The 16,441-nt window shown below is 45.5% G+C and overlaps 1 protein-coding gene across 1 annotated transcript in view; it reads right to left on the bottom strand.

The window, feature by feature from the left end:
• Nucleotides 1-16,441, bottom strand: part of ANKLE2 (ankyrin repeat and LEM domain containing 2) — a 496,889-nt gene that overhangs the window by 91,820 nt on the left and 388,628 nt on the right. Inside the window, exon 10 of the mRNA XM_069620011.1 lies at nt 1,335-1,528. Within this exon, the coding sequence (XP_069476112.1) occupies nt 1,335-1,528 (194 nt within the window). The remainder of the gene's footprint in view (nt 1-1,334; nt 1,529-16,441) is intronic.

Here is a 16,441-nt window from a genome sequence, read left to right as displayed (position 1 = left end):
AGACTCGCCTTTTGTCAGATTTTAGATTAATTGATTAGTGCTAGGTGGAAAGTCCTCTTTACCTGATGCAGTCCCCCCCTTGTACTTTGTTGCATTCTTTTTTTGATATGGGATACATTACTCACCGTAATCGTATTTCTGATGCTTGTATCTGCTTAGATTCACATGCTGTGCATAGGCCAACATCTAGTGGAAGCTGTGGAGTATTACAGTTTGTTTTTCGAAACTCGAAAATGGGCGTTGACACAGGGCGTGCCAGTAATACTATCCCTAGATATATTTTTTTTAACATCCTTTCTCTTCTCCCCTCCTCTCAAGCCAGTCTTAACCTAAAGCCTGTCTGGAAGAGCAGCTCTGTGTTCTGCCTTAAAAGACACAAGGCAGTGGTACCCTGAAGTTGCCCTATAATTACCCAGGGAGACTATCCTCCCAGTTGGTCATGCCATTAGGCTGGTGGCAGCTGTCTGTACAAAATTGCATCCACCAGGTGGACCCAGTTTTGTTAACCTGAAGCCTTTCTTTAACCGACTCCAGATACCTGAACTGTTTGGTTACAGGTCATCCTCTAATCCTGAGGGGTATGGGTGCCACATGAGAACCTTTGATCTTAACTGCCTTAAAACCAACCACACACACACAAACACACACAAACACCCCCCACATTTATCTTTTGTCCCTCTGACGTTGATGGGGGCTTCTTCATCTGGTTTCGCATATGATGGTCACCTCTTTGGATAGAAGGGTGTGCCAACTTGGACTGTATCAACTGAAACTTTCTGCAAGTCTGTCCCACCATCTACCTAAACTGCATTTTACCTCCCTTTTGGAAAAGATAGCAAAGTATTTTCTTACATGTTAAAGGTTTTATCCATCCTCTGGAAAAAACTTTGCAGAACTGTGAAGAACATTTAGTTTGTCTTGCGTGCAACTATAGTAATTTTCCCTTTTGCCAACATTAAAATGATATTTTAGCAAGAATATATTATTTGGGGAATCGTGTGCATCTATTAAATTATTCCCTGTATCTTCTGAGCCACTTCTTATCGTCCAGAGTTAAGGCTCAGCAGCCCTTCCACACCTTAGAAAGCCTGGTATAGTCAAAGGAAACCCTGTGAACCAAGATAGGTGGATAACCAGAGCGCGAGAAACGGTGCCTAAGGAAAATCCTCAGAAAAATCAGTTTGCTAAAATAAAATGCATATGTTCAATGGGGTTATGAAATTAACTTGTGAATGTTTGCAATTTAATAATTATGCTGTGGAAGCTCCAAATTAAGACAACTATACGAGCACCCAAATAACATCCTATTTTAAGTCAGGCTGTGCATGCCTTACCAGAAGGAGATGGAGTTTTATATCGGTTGCAGGTTTCATTCTCTCCAGGCTCCTGCGGGAACTTTTCACATACATCCCTCCTGCCCAGGTACTCCTCCAGCTTTTTGAGTCCTTCCTGAGAGGACAGATCAACAAAGCAGCCCAGAAAATCCCAGTATTCAACCCAAGGAAACCCCAGCTCATGAGCCAACTCCCTGCAATAAAACAAAATAGGTGTTTATTTGAAAGTGCTTAACAGGACAATGTAAATGAACACAATAAATTAAACCTGAACCATTTACGGAATTGCCTTAAAATGTGTACATACAAACATTTCATTTATAACTTTCAAAATGATAAACAAATAGACAAATAGGAGGAAAGCCAATTGGGAAAAATGCCCTACGCTGGAGACATTACATTTTTAGTCTATTCTCTGCATGACTTCTTACTTAATCAAGAAGGGCCCAATACACCCTATCAGAATGATCCTCCTAATCTCGTGGATACATTGGTGCCATTATAAAATCCAAATAAAAAGCATTGCCTTAGAAATTAACTGGTACTTGCCATTAATCATATAACTGATGCTCATCTGGATCACTGCCCATGCATAGTCTGCCATCTAGTGGTTTACTTGGGGTATTACAACTTGTACACTAATATTCTCGGCGTCATCATAGGTGCTCTCTTACCAGAAATCATTGTATGGCACGAGGTGGTTAATTCCCACAATATTCCTTCCAGTTGATAATCTCCACAGATTACCTTCACCCGTGTGTGACCTTTATAAACATTTCAGCTGGTTGTGCATTGCCAATAAGTGTGCCATCTGAATGTGTGCTCATCTACAGAATATATGTAGAAAGATAACATCTAATTATACATCTGTAACATTTTTCGGTTTCAATTCTTTCCTCGATACCTCACTGCAGAGAGGTTGGTTGCACACATGTGACAAATTCAAGTAGCAAACACACGATTACTGGCAAGTAATATGTTGCTTCTGCAGGTTGCGATCCATTTTAGTTTCATATTCAATACATAGATTGGTGATCAGCATTTCCTGAAGGAGGAGGGTGGGGAACAGGGCAACTGACAAAACTTTCTCAATACTGCCTCTGCTACATGAGGATCTGTGTATACAGGTATACGTATCTGCATACGAGCGAGGTGTTGGAAAGATTTACATTTTTGCTGCTTTTTAAACTTCCTATGAAACCTGCATGCTTTTATCTGGGTATATTTTAACTGAGTTTCTCACTCACCACCAACACATCCTAGGCAGCAAGTTTGGTACAGGCTGGAAGTTTTGATTACATTTAAATTGAACTGTGCACCAGTTTTTAAATCATGAGTCTTAGGGAGAATTCTCTGAAATGTGCCAATTCCCTTCTACCTTAGAGACCCTCAGCTCTGGACTTTAGGACTTTTAATTTTTATCCTGGGAGTGAGACCACCTTCCCACTTTTTCTTTGATTTCAACACGGTTTCTTTTGGTTTTGGAGTCTGACAAACTCCATTGGCATCTTTTTACATTGTGTAAAACAGCACCTTTCAGATTTCCCAAAGGTTTAAAAACCTTCTCTCGGTTAAACTACTGTTTCCAAGAGCAGTAAAGTGAAATTGACTTTACTTACCTTTTGTAACTTTGTAGACCCAGCACACACCATCTTCCATAGAGTGTTGGAGGAGTTACTTAGTATCCCCCTTTGTCTACTTTCTCATGTAACATTTTTATGTTACACTTTCTACAATTAATGGCTGATGGCAATGGTTTACTTTTTCCTACCATTGTGTGTTTTTAACGCGGGCTGCGTTCACATTAGCATTACAGGACCCATGGGTGCCCATTTTGTCAAAATGGCCCGGTTGCCTTTTTTCACCATTTCTTGTTGAGGACAGCCACCCTGGTGTGCGAGTGACAGCTAGGCTGCGAATGAATGGGAGAGACTTGCATAAAAGGCGAGGTCTTTTGCAAGGAAGGAAGAGTCGACCACTGGACAAAGGAATCCAAAGAAGAACTTGGAAGAGACGCTTGCGGCAACTCCTGGACCGTTGGTTTGCCCGGTGAAGCCCTGCTGCAGTGCTGAAACGCCAAATTCACCTCGACTACAGAAGTCCTGCAAAGGACGACTTCTCCTCTTGGGTTGGTGGGATCAATCGACCTAAAGACAAACTCATCTGGAATCCTCTCGTTACTGGATGTATTTCCATTGCTGCTGCAGGAACAGAGTGCCAGGGAGAGGAACACCAAAACCGAGTGCATTGTCTCTGAGCCGGATCCGAGCTCCAGGAAGATCCTTCAGACTCCCTCGAAGCAGAGGCGACCAAGCCTGAGCCACCTCAGAGTGTTGGACCCAGAAGCAAGGAAAGCACGAAGTGCTGCTGATCTGAAACTTTTCCCATTGCTGCCGCCGACCTTCGAATCTTAGTGCAGGAGTCCTGACGTTCTCCCTCTTGTCCCCACGACTGAGACCCAGGAACAACAGGCTCTGTCATACTACAACAGGAACAGAAGCCAGCTAGAACCAATTTCTTCAGGCCTAAGGTACTGTGAACTAAGGGGTAGTTGCCTCTTGTTGTGTAGCTTGCTTGCTCTAAATTGAGACTTGCATGTGCTGCCTTTGCAGAGTTGCTTGCAGCTTTGTCCATCACAAGCCTCCCAGCTTGTGGTCCAACAGCGATTTCTTTTTCTACAAAACTAATATTGTGCAAGACGTTTTACTTACCTTCAAGAAGTGCCTCAGCTCTCCTAGACTTAACTCAGTTGACATTGGCGGTCCTGGCTCCCTGAAGACTCTAACCTCTGACTTTATGACTTTTTGGAGGGACAAATCAAAACACATTCTTTACTTGCATAGCTGGGAAAGGGTTAATCTACATTTCATTGAGGGGTTTAAAACTGCTTACCCGTTTGAGAAACTTGTAAACCATTGTTTCCTCCACTAACCTTTTCCTTTTGACACCAAACTCAGTATTGCTCTAAATGTAGCAGTGATCTATCAATGTCCACAGTATCCTAGTTACTGAAGTCACCTCAGGTTGTAGGAAGTGTGTGCCATCCCAAAAAGGTATCTACTGATTTATTGAAAGAGTATTTTTGAAGTATATTTAAGTGTTGCATATTTGCACCCTTCTAAAGAAGGCTTATTCAACTGACTGTTTAAATTAATAATTGTTTATTCAAGGAACATTGAGTGCAAGTGTTATTTGGATACTTGCCACTGAAACTATGTTGCAACCCTACAGTTCACATTGACCCCTCATCTGCACAATCGGCTGCACTGGGTTGACAGTCTTGTGGTTGTGCCACCCGCCTTTTTCTTTTTGCCAGAATCCATCGTGTCTGGTTCCATTCCGTCATCCCCGAGTTTTCCTCGCTGCTGGCTAGAGAGGTGGCATCGTTGAAACACTGCTGCTTGTTCTTGTCAATCGTGGAGCTCTTCCTAGGCCAATAGTTCAAGTCCCTAGGCACCGGATCCTGGAAAAGAAGCCATGTCTTTAACCAGGCCTTGTGCTGCTGGGGCCGTTTTCTGCAAAACTGACAATTCAAGTACTTATCTGGATACTATGGTGGGCAATTACTGGAGGAGGAGTGGGGGGACAAGATTTTCTAGAAGCAAGTCTCTGCCGCATTTCATGTTGCCCAACATTAGCTGTATTCCTGTTTTGCTGCATCGCTTTTTGGGGCTTCTGGTTCTTGAATGGCTTTTGCATCGCTTGATTGGGGTCTCTTTGGGCCTCTCCGGGGATGTTTACTGCAGACAAAGACCTCTGAAGTCAGAAAAATATCAGTAGTGCTGGGATGCTCAGGACAGAGGTAAGAGTTGGAAAATTAAAATCTTCCCAACACTGCACTTGTGGGATGAAACCGTGACCTACCTTAATTTTCCCCAGATGGCCTACTGACTGTCACACTGACTTCTCGTGAACTTTCCATTTACCCTAGAACTCTTGCAAAGTGATTTTGGAGGTACTGTGATTCAAAGTTCAAAACAAAATAGTTTATTAAATCAAATGTCAGGATGGTTGAAGGCCTAACTTGCCCTATGCTAAGGTGGGATTTCCCTACTTGAACAAAACTAAAGAAAGACGGAGTCAGAAAGTTCAACTAAACGTCTGAGTCCAAAACCTATCCTTGCCCTCACAACTAAAGCTAAATATGTAGGATTGTCAATAATAAAAGAAATGGTGATTAACACAACGTTCTAAGCTACTTCCAGCTCCTTTTTCAGCTCCCCTTCCCCAAGTTCAATAAAGTTCCACACATTGTTCGGGGTTCTCTTTCCCACGTTCAAGGCAACACAATTCAAAAGAAAATGATCTTGAGGTTCTGTCCTCAAGACAGCATGGCAGTTCATCAAGTCTCAGGGTTCCCTTCCCCATGACTTCAACGTAGCAACTTACATCTGTTTCAGACATTCAATGTTCCACACAACTCCGTCAACTTGACACTACTGGATTGCATTAACAGTCCACTTACAGTGCTGTTTCTGGGTTTGTTTTACAATGTCGTTGGGCTTTCACAATTGAGAATTCCCTGGTCTAGGGGCAGTTGTCAGATCAAACAGTCCACCCATCACAGGCCACGCAACCAGGAATCCTAGGCTCTTCAGCCCACACCGGTTCTTCTATATTGTCCAGTGTACAAATTCACATTAACGTAGCTTCTCCTCGTCGGCCTCTTGACTTTATGTGCAGCTTTGCACTCCTGGCAACTCCTAGTTAGCCTCTTGGCTTTGTCACAATGTGTCACACATACCAGTCTTTGGCTTTGCTGCATTTTCACACAAAGTTCTTTGTGGTGGTCTTATTGATTTCCCACCTTTGTCAAGCTCTTTCACACCTGCGATCTTATTTTGTAGGTTGCATTTCAAATGGGCACTTTCCCTTTGAATTTTCATTAGCTCGTAGCTTTGCCCACAAACGTTTTTCAGTTCGGTATTCAATATGCATGCTTTAACTTTGATGCTTAGTACTTATTCAGTCCATGGCTTTGGGTTTTGTCAATCTGTATGTCATTTCATTCTGCATTCTATATGGATTCATAAGGCACTTATATACTTATGACTAGCCCCCTGGAGCACCCCGGGTCCGAGTGACATGCCCCTGCACTCGCTGGTCCTGGGCATTCCTCTCCGGCAGCTACGCCGATTCACTTCTGCTTCGCCGGAAGCCTTGCCGGTCACTGCTAGCCCCGCCCGCACTTCAGGTGCTCCTCTGTACTCGCCGGCAGCTCTGCTTCCTTTACACTGACCCTAGCAGCGTCCCTTCTTGCTTCGCAGCTACAGCTACTCTTTCCTGACCACAGAGGCTCCCACACCTGTAGGATTCTTGTTGCCCAACTCGCCCTGGGCTCCAGAGGTCTTCTCGGTCGTCTGCCCGCACCCTGGCTTCCTCTCCGGTCCCACCACGGCTGCCTCCCACGAGGAGGGTCCCCTGCTGGTCTCTCTTACACAGGCCTACCTGTTGGTCTCCTTGTTGGTCGTTCTATCTCCTCTTATACACCTGAAAACATTTCACTGGTTGCAGGTGTGGGCCCTCAATTTGACTTGCCCGATTGTAGTTAAAAGGGACACGCCTGACCTTCATAGTACTCTGCAGGTATCTTCCTCGTCCCAGTACTAGAGTGGTAAAAAGGAGCCACTGGTGTGAATTACTTCTAGTCGCTTCTTCCTCGTCCCAGTACTGTCAGAAAAGATGTGGGAAAATTAGGGGAGAGGTTTTACAGTAGCCTATAAAGGCCGGGGGAGGGTTAGGTTGGTCTTCAATAGGCTTATAGCCCACTCCAATCCCCAAGGACTCTGCACCCAGGTGATCCTCTCTCGCTTCTCCAGCCCCAAGGTCAGGATCTAAAAGCGATGGCCTTTCCCTGGCTACTGAGAAGAGGATCTAGGGGGAGTAGGAGTGAGGATACCCTCAGGTTTCACACAGTACTTCACTACCAAAGTACATTTTTCCTGTACCAATTGGGGTTAGAGTTCTATTCTGTGAACTAGATTTTTGGTATTTATACGATTTTACATTTTTCAAGTCCTGCTTTTTCATTCACTAAATGAAAGCATTTTTATACTGTAGCCAATTTTGCTGACTCTTTCCCTAAAGTGTATTTCACTGGTAATAGTTTCTAAAATGTTACGTCCTCTGTATGCAAGAAATATCGTCAGCAGAGGGATCTGCAACCTGTGGCATTCTCTTACCATGGACTATGCTGGCCAGCACTGGGAATAGTGCAAACTATCAGGAGAGCAAAAGGTTGAAGTTCCCTGCTCTAGCACCATTATTCATAATAAAGTGTGCATTTGTTTTATTCAACTAGGTCCTAGGGGCCAGAATTAAGATGGAGTATCAGTGTTGACCTTCATAGCCTTTATTTTAAACTGTTTTTTTTAGCATTTGTAATGTACGTTGACTGTTTTACAAGTATTTCAACACGGATCCTTGTGTACTTAGAATTGCGGTTAACAATAACTTTAGCACAATAACTTGTCTTCGCCTGCAGGGCACTCGTGTTGGAGCTCCCTCCCTTTTTGCTTCCAGTCTGTGCTCTGGGCGTCCGGATGGTGTATTGGTTAGTTCTACCAGGTCTTAATGCCTAGTGATCGAGATGCAATCACGGTCGGCAAGCTGCTACAATGTCCATGACCCGGCAGGGTCTCAAGGGAGTTTGTCATCCGATGGATGGAACATCCCAGATCAGGGCTTTCCAGTCCTAATGCCGGGCTAGCCTCTCCTCTGGCTTTGGCCACTCCCTCTCCCCAGACCTTGGTTTCTGCTTCTCTCCAATGTTTCAACTCCTTGCGCCACCTGTCAAACTGTGGCCCCAGCTTGGATTTCCATGCCATAGCTATTGCTCTTTTAGCTAGGACACATACCATGTCCATGAGTTTCACTACATGTCTCACTTTGCTTATCCTTGGGTAGGCGCCCAAGAGGCACTCCTTCGGTGACCAGTCGTACCTTCCCACCCCCTCCCTTCTGCAAAATTGCTAAATTTTGGATCAGAAAGTCTGTCTTCGAGCACCCCCAGAACATGTGCATCATTCAGGCCCCTTCTGTATTACACCATGGGCATAAGGGATGTGTGTTCTTGTTGAATTTGACTATTCTGTCTGGTGTCATGTATGTTCTGTATAAGACTTGCAGTTGGATTAGTCTGAACCGGGCATTTCTCGACACTTCCCAGGGGAACGCTAGCATCCTCCCATTCTTTCTCAGTTATGTTGACCCCCCAGATCAGCCTCCCATGTTTGCTTCAGCATGACACTTTTTGGGTTGGGCCCGTCTGCTAGGTGCACGTAGAATCTGGACACTGGCTTCCACCAATCCCCCCAGATCATAAAGCAGTGTCATCAGCGGGTCCGGCTCAGGTTCCTCCGGCCATTAATTCCATTTCACTCTGGCCCACTTCCTTACACTGCCGTAACAGGAATTGTCGGACAGGCCTTTTTCCACCATTGACGCAAATTCTCTAAAGATCCCGTCTTCATATGCGTCACCGAATGTGTAGATTCCATGCTGTTCCCCATTTCCTCACCTGGACCAAGTCTGTCTTGGTGCTGCACACCCCTGTTGTAATTGGTCCGTCCGGGGAGTAGGGGTGTACTCCCCCAGATAGTTTCAGGTCCCTGTCCCAAATCTTTCTACCCAGTGACACTATCATTGGGGTCCCCCCCCAGGCACCCTAGTGGAATCCATAGAGCTTCCTTTGGATTCGTCGGTGCTACCAGCTGTCTTAGTCTAGTTTCCGGGGTAGTTTCGTCTGCTAGCCACCTGATCACATGGCTCAGTTGGGCCACTATGTAATATCGCTCCAGATCTGGTAGTTGTATGCCACCTTCTTTATACGGTAGTGTTTGTGTGCTGAGGGATATTTTGTGTCTAGTGTTACCCCATAGTACTTCTTTAAGTACTTTCTCGAGCATTCGGAAGGAGGATGCTGGGATAAGGTAGTGTACGTTTTGGAAGAAATATAAGAACCTTGGCAACACTCATTTTAATTATTGCAGCCCTCCCCATTGCAGATAGTGGAAATCAGGACCAGAACTTTGTTGATTTTCTTAGCCCCTGCACCGCGACTAGGGTGTTGCCAGCATGTATCTGTTCGGGAGTGTGCCAGATGTTGATCCCCGGTATCTGAACATATTGGATCCCCACATCTGGGAGTTCTGCCACTGCGCACCCAGCCAGCCCCGCCAGTCGGAAACACGCTCTACCTCTTTGTTAAAGGTGAGCCCCGCCACCCGGGCAGCATGTTCCAGGACCTCCAGTATTGTTGGGATGTTAAGGTGAGGGTCCCTTAGGTAAAGTAGCACAACATCCGCGTAAAGGGAGATTATGATATTCTCCTCCCACTGATGCCTGCATCAAAGAACTGCTTTCCCATGTATATTGCAAGTGATTCTAGGCCCAGGATGTAGAGCATTGGGGATAATGGGCAACCCTGCCTGGTACCTCTCTGGATATCCCATAACCCAGACACTGTCCTCCCAGTTTTTACTCTGGCCACTGGTGGATTTTTATCCAACAGATAAAGCATTCCCCTAACCCAAATTGTCTCAGGACCTCAAACAACTACTCCCAGTATATGGAGTCAAAAGCCTTTATGGCGTCAAGGGATGCAACGGCGTATGTTTCATATGAATCCTTTGTGTCACTATGTTGAAGTCTGCCTAGGTTCACTGTGTTTCGGCCGGGTATTAACCCGTTCTCATCTTCGTGGACTTGTGTGCATATCACCCCTGTTAGCCTCTTGGCTAGTATGCTCGTTAAAATTTTAATGTCGCAGTTAAGCATGGCCAGTTGTCTATATTATCCACAGTTATCCCTTGTTTTGCCTGGTTTGGGTATCGGCACCACTAGGGTCTACTTTCATAGCCTTTATGGCTATTTTTATTGTGTGATAAAATTCTTTGTTCCCCGTCCGCCCAGTCTATGTTTGTGTACAAAGAATAGTGCCTACAATATACAAGAGTGGTGTGTGCGTCAGGCACTAGAGACTTTGTACTATTTTATTAGACTGTCTTGTTTTGTTAGACTATCTCGTTTCCTTTTCCTATCCCCCACCACTATAGGTTGCATGCCTGTTAGAAAAGATTTTCCTTTTGTAGCTTTCCTCCCATAAACACCTATGGGACCCCTTTTCTTTTTGACTTTGTTTGGACTCCTGACCTGACTTTCTGGAGTCAAGTGAAGCTTTCTGCATTACTTCCCTTGCCCCTTTGTTCATTTTATGGAAAAAAACTATTCAGGTTGTTTTACGAATTTCATGTATTGTTACAATTGCACACATCACATTAAAGTGTAGTATGGTGAGGTATACCTTTTCTGTAATGGCTTTTTGGTTACTTTTACAATGTGCCTAGATCGAGCTAGTGGCAGCAGTTATTGGTCTACTATTTTTATAAAGTTGTACTCATACACTAGCATTTACATCACATTGCGACTAAGGGTGGCTAGCAGCTTAAGATGGGTTTGCCAAAAGGTTAGCAGTTGTCCTTAAGCCATGTTAGGGAGAACTCCCATTTCTGTGCCAATTCCCTTCAACCTTAGAGACCCCCCAGCTCTTTTGCTAAACTTTAGGACTTAAATTTTACCCCTGGAGCGAATGAGCCCTTTTTGTGACTCTCTCCTGTGCTTTGACCTGATTTGGATTATGTGTTTTCTTTGTTTTTAAGAGTCTGACCAACTCCATAGGCATCTACCTTTTGTATGGTGACACACAGCATCTTCAGTGCAGTGTTGCACAGAAATCCTTTAGATTTCTCTTAAGGTTTAAATACCTTTTCTTGTGTGAACTACTGTTCCCAAGAATAGTAAAGTGAAATTGACTTACTTACCTTTTCTCTTTGTAGGTCCAGCACACACCGGGCCTCATTTCGAGTTCGGAGGTAACCACGCCGTTATTTGCGGCATGGCTGCCTCCAAACTCGTCCAAACTCCGGCCTGGTGAATGGAGTAATAACCGGTCCATTCCGAGGTCGGAGGGACCGTTAATTCCCCATTCACCAGGGCCATTCCCCATTCCCATTTGAGCCCCCATGGGGCTCAATGGGAAGGCAACAATAATGGTCCTATAAATTACGGTCCCGTTATTGACCCCAGAGTCCCTTTGTGGGTCCCGTCCTTAACGCCTGCTAAAAGCAGGCGTTAAGGAAGGACCCGCAAAGGGAACTCGTAGTAGGGCGGTAAGGGTTTAATGGCACCGGTCTCGTTACCAGAGGCCGTTAACCCTTGCCACCCTACTCAGAATGAGGCCCACCAGCTTATGTGGAGTGCTGTGGGGTTACTTAGTAGCCCCTTATCCTACCTACTCATGTAACATTTATGTTACCCTCACTACTTTAAATGGCTGGTGGCAGTGGTTTAACTTCCCTACCATTGTGCTTTTCTACAGCAGGCTTACTCACCTTCAGTATAGCACCCCTGGGTGACCATTTGGTCCCAGTCTTTTTTCACCATGTTTGTGAGGCGTTTCTTGGGTTTTACTCTGCGCGCCAAGCCAGGTTTGAGCCCTTTGTTTTGCCTTTGGCGTGCTTCACTACTGAAAATAGCCTCTCGCTCCAGTGTGTCTGGAAGGGCAGGCAGTGGGGGGGGGGGGGTTGTGAACTCCCCTGTCCTTTGTCTCTAGGAATGCTTGAATGCACCCAGTCCTGATTGGCTGGTTGGCTGCCCTTACAGGACAGCCACCCTGCTTTTTGAGTGACAGCTAGGCTGCATGCAAGGGAGAAACATGCTTAAAAGGCTAGGGTTTTGGGACTAGAGGCAGAGTCGACCATTGGGAAGAACAGCCAACTCCACTGGACCATCTTCCCCGACAGGCTGTATTTCTTTGCTGCTGCAGGAACCGAGTGCCAGGGGTAGAGAAATAGGTAGTCTACTGAAAAGTCTGCAAACCAGCCAAAAGCGCCAGGAGTCTCATAAGGACCCTCCAGAAGCAGGACGGCCAGAGCTTGAGTCATCTCACCAGAGGGCAGGACTCAAGGAGTGAAGGAAGCCCAACCGGTATTCAAGATCAGCAGTGGTGCAGTTTACTGCGCACTGAAACCACAAAAGGCTGACTATCCAAAAAGCCCATAGCTGCCGCCGACCTCCAAATTGCTGCTGCAGGAGCCCTCCAGACATCCTCCCTCTCGTCCCCTCTGACTTGACTCAGGAACCCAGATCTGCATCCTTGCAACCCAAAGGAGCCAGCTGGACCACTTCTTTTAACCAGAGGTACAGATTTGGGGTACTTACCTCAAGTGTCTTTAGCTTTGCTCTTCTCAGTTGAGACATGCAGTAGCTACTTTTGTTGGGAGTTCATTTCAGCTCTTCCCTACACAAGCGTAACAGCTTGTGACCCTACAGTGATTTTCTACATTCTCTCTACTTTGTGAAAGGTTTTTGATCTAAAAAGTGCCTCAGCTCCAGACACTGCTCCCATCGACTTTGGCTGTCCTGGCTACCTGCACACTCTTCTAGCCCATTGACTAATATTTTCTGTCCCTCAGAGGTGAGAACTTGGTTTAAAACTATTATTGCTAGAAAGAACAAGTTACTTACCAACTGTAACGTTCTTTCGACTGCATGTTCCTCCCACATATCCCTTATCTTTGATATATCAATTTCCAGCTTGCAGAAAATCTTTTTGAGTAGAGGGCGCCACGCGCCTTGGAGGCCTCCATATCAACGTCGACATCATAGGTATACATAGTCGTACGCAGCATCCGTTGCGCAGTTCCGTTTTGAAGTGTTAGGTTTGTCCAGGATGAGATGGTTACTACCCTTGAGGGAGCGCAGGCTGCAACTACAAGGGATGTTTTACTGCGGGGAAGGATGGGAGGGGCGATAAGGAATACGTGGGAGGAACATCCAGTCAAAAGAACGTTACATTTGGTAAGTAACTTGTTCTTCGAATGGATTGTGTCCTCCCACGTATTCCTTATCTTTGATAGACTCCCAAAGCAGTAATGTGTACAGGAGGCGGGAGTAAACATTAGTATGGTTAAAGTGTGCACAGAGTGCAATAAAGTTTTTTCAAATTAGTTTCTCGGCTAGTGCAGTCTAGACTATAGAATTTGGTAAAGGTATGTGCAGACGACCATGTGGCAGCTGCACAGATGTCTTATTGGAAATCCCCTCTGGAGAGCTGACGAAGCTGCAATACCCCTGATTGAATGAGCCCTCCGATGTTGAGGGGGGGGGGGTCTTTTACTGCCAATTTATAGCATTCTAGGATAGTTAAAATGATCCATCCTGAGATGGTTTGTTTGGTGATGGCTAGGCCTAGTTTATATCCTGCATACACCACAAACAATTTGTCAGTTTGTTTAAGTCTTGGAAGTCTGCTGATGTAGAAACTCGAAGCACGCTTTGGATCAAGTCTGTGCAACTTTTCTTCCTCTTTCCCCGGATGAGGAGGAGGTTACAATGAAGGTAATGTTATCTTCTGCGTAATATGAAATTCTGAAATTTGGGAGGAAATTAGGCTTCACCTGAAGAACTACTTTATCCCTGTGGAAGATAGTATGTGGAGGTTTGCAAGATGAAGCTTGTAGTTCGCTCCCTCTTCTGGGAAAAGTTTTAGCTCTTAGGAAAACCGTTTTTGAGAGTGAGAAATCTTAATGAGCAGGAATGGAGGGACTTGAAAAGGAGTTGGAGGGTAGCCATTAGTCAACACTTTCAGAAATTGAATGACTAAAAGGCATCTTAAAATATAAGGGTTCCTTTGCCGTGCGTTTGAAAATAGTACGATGAAGTAACCCTGAATTCTGCCAACTTGTAGCCCTAAATATCCTAACTGTAGTAGGAAAGATAATACTGTTGGTGTGTTGCATGAAAAAGGATCAATATTCTTATCTCTACACCAGCTGCAGAATTGGTTCCAACGGCAGCGGTATAGTGATTTGGTTGCTGGCCTTCTGGCCGAAAGCAACACCTCCATTACCTCATCCGGGAGGTCCCAATCTTGGTGTCTCAGCCTTTCAGAAACCATGCGTGCAGGTTGAGAGTTCTGATATCCGGATGAGAACATGACCCTCCTCTCGTGAGAGAAGATACTTTGTAGAAGACGACGAATAGTAGAAGATCCGGGTACCACGTTCTTCTGGCCCAGTCCGGGGCAATTAGGATCATGGTTTTCCGTAATCTTCTCAACAGCCATATTACAGCAGGAATGACGGGGACTGGAGGAAACTCGTATGTAAGCAGAAACGCCCAGTCCACCACAAACGCATCTCCTAGAGCTCCTCTCAGGGGAAATTCCCTGGAGCAGTACCGTTCACATTTCCTGTTGAGACTCGAGGCGAATTCTCAGAAATGTGCTACTTCCTTTGACCTTAGAGAGCCACATCAATTTTGCTGGATTTTGAGTTTTTCTTTTTTACCTGGAGGTTGGGACCCTTTTCCCTCTCTCTCTCATGTATTTTAATGTGATTTTGTACACGGTTTCCTTTGGTTGTGGAGTCTGACAAACTCTGTAGGCATCCCCTTTTACATTGTGGCACAGCACCTTAAGTGCAGTGACACAGGGAAGTCTTTCAGATTTCCCAAAGGTTTCAATAACTTCTCTTGGTTAAGCTACTGTTTCCAAGAGCAGTAAAGTGAAATTAACTTTACTTACATTTGTAACTTTCTAGGCCCAGCGCGCGCGCACACACGATTTTACAATAGGGTGATGGAGGGGATACCTAGTATCCCTTTGTTTAGCTTCTCATGCAACATTTTTTATGTTACCTTTTTGTCACTGAATGGCTGGTGGCAGTGGTTTTGTTTTAACTACCATGGTGTGCATTTAACACTGTCTGCGTTTGCAGCTACAGTAAAGCACCCAAGGGTGCTATTTTTGTCAAAATGGCCCTGGCTGTCTTTTTTCACCATTTCTTTGTGGAAAGGTCATTCTTGAGATTTAGTCTGTGTGCCAAACCAGGTTTGGTCCCATCGTTTGGCGGGATTCACGAGTAAAGCCCGCCTACGGCTCCAGGGTGTCTGGGTTAAGTAGGAAGTGAGGGAGGTGCCCAAAACTCCCTGTGCTTAGTCTCCTAGGAGACCCAAATGCACTCTGTGGTGTTTGGCCGGCTGTCTTTCCGGCAAGGACAAGCACCCTGCTGGGTGACTGCCAGCTGGGCTGGAATGAATGGACGTTAACTGAATAAAAGGCAAGGCCTTTGGCTTGGAAGGCAGAGTGGACGAAGGAACCAAAGAACTTGAAGAGGACACCTGCTGCAACTCCTGGACCGCTGATTTGCCCGGTGAAGCCCTGGTGCAGTGCTGAAACGACAAGTTCACATCTACTGAGAAGCCCCTGCAAGGACGACTTCTCCCCTTGAGTTGGTGGGACCAATCAACTCCAAAGTAAGCCACCTGGACATCCATCTCGGAGCTGGTTGCATTTCCTCAGAGTTGCTTTAGGAAACCGTATAGCCGGGGAGAGGGACACCAGATTGTGTGCGTTACTTTTAAGCTGGCCTAAATCTTTTGGAAGATCCACGAAGCAGGACTGACCAAGCCTGAGCCTCCTCAGCAGAGTGCAGGACCCCAGAAGCAAGGACAGTCCACCTTGACAGCCAGGGACAGCCACCTTGACAGCCAAACACGAAAAAGCCACTGAAAGTGAAGTTTACCAGTTGCAGGTTTTGACAGCCCCAGTGCACTGCAGGAGTCACCCGACGTCCTCCCTCTTGTCCCCACGACTGAGGCCCAGGAACAGTGAGATCTGCAGAGCTGCACAGGAACAGAAGTCATCGGCTGCATCTTTTCTTTACCAAGGTATTGTAAAACAAGTCTAAGAGAACTTACCTCTTACTGTAGAAGTGCTTGTACCTTCCACAGCTCAAGTCTAATCGGCTTGTGGCCCTACATTTGATTCTTCTTTTCATCAAAGACTCCTAAGAACGTGTGCAAAGACTTTTCCATTACTTACCAGAAGTGCTTTATCCTATATTGAATGACTCTTCTAGTGAACTCTAAAAGTATCTGCACTGCTTAAGAATATTTGTGGTCTCTTATGTTCTAATAACCTTTGCCTTTTACCAACTTTTAAGAGTGTTCTGAATCCCAACAGTAAGATATTAATGTCCCGAGCACCCTTGTTACTGAAGTCACCTGTGGGTGTAGGTTGTCTGTGGGCCATCCCAGAAAGGTCT

This window comes from Ambystoma mexicanum, chromosome 10 (assembly GCF_040938575.1).
Source record: "Ambystoma mexicanum isolate Mex_15411 chromosome 10, UKY_AmexF1_1, whole genome shotgun sequence".
Classification (NCBI taxonomy): Eukaryota; Metazoa; Chordata; class Amphibia; order Caudata; family Ambystomatidae; genus Ambystoma; species Ambystoma mexicanum.
Note: the sequence above shows the minus strand (reverse complement) of the source record. Positions and strands in the feature narration are given on the sequence as shown.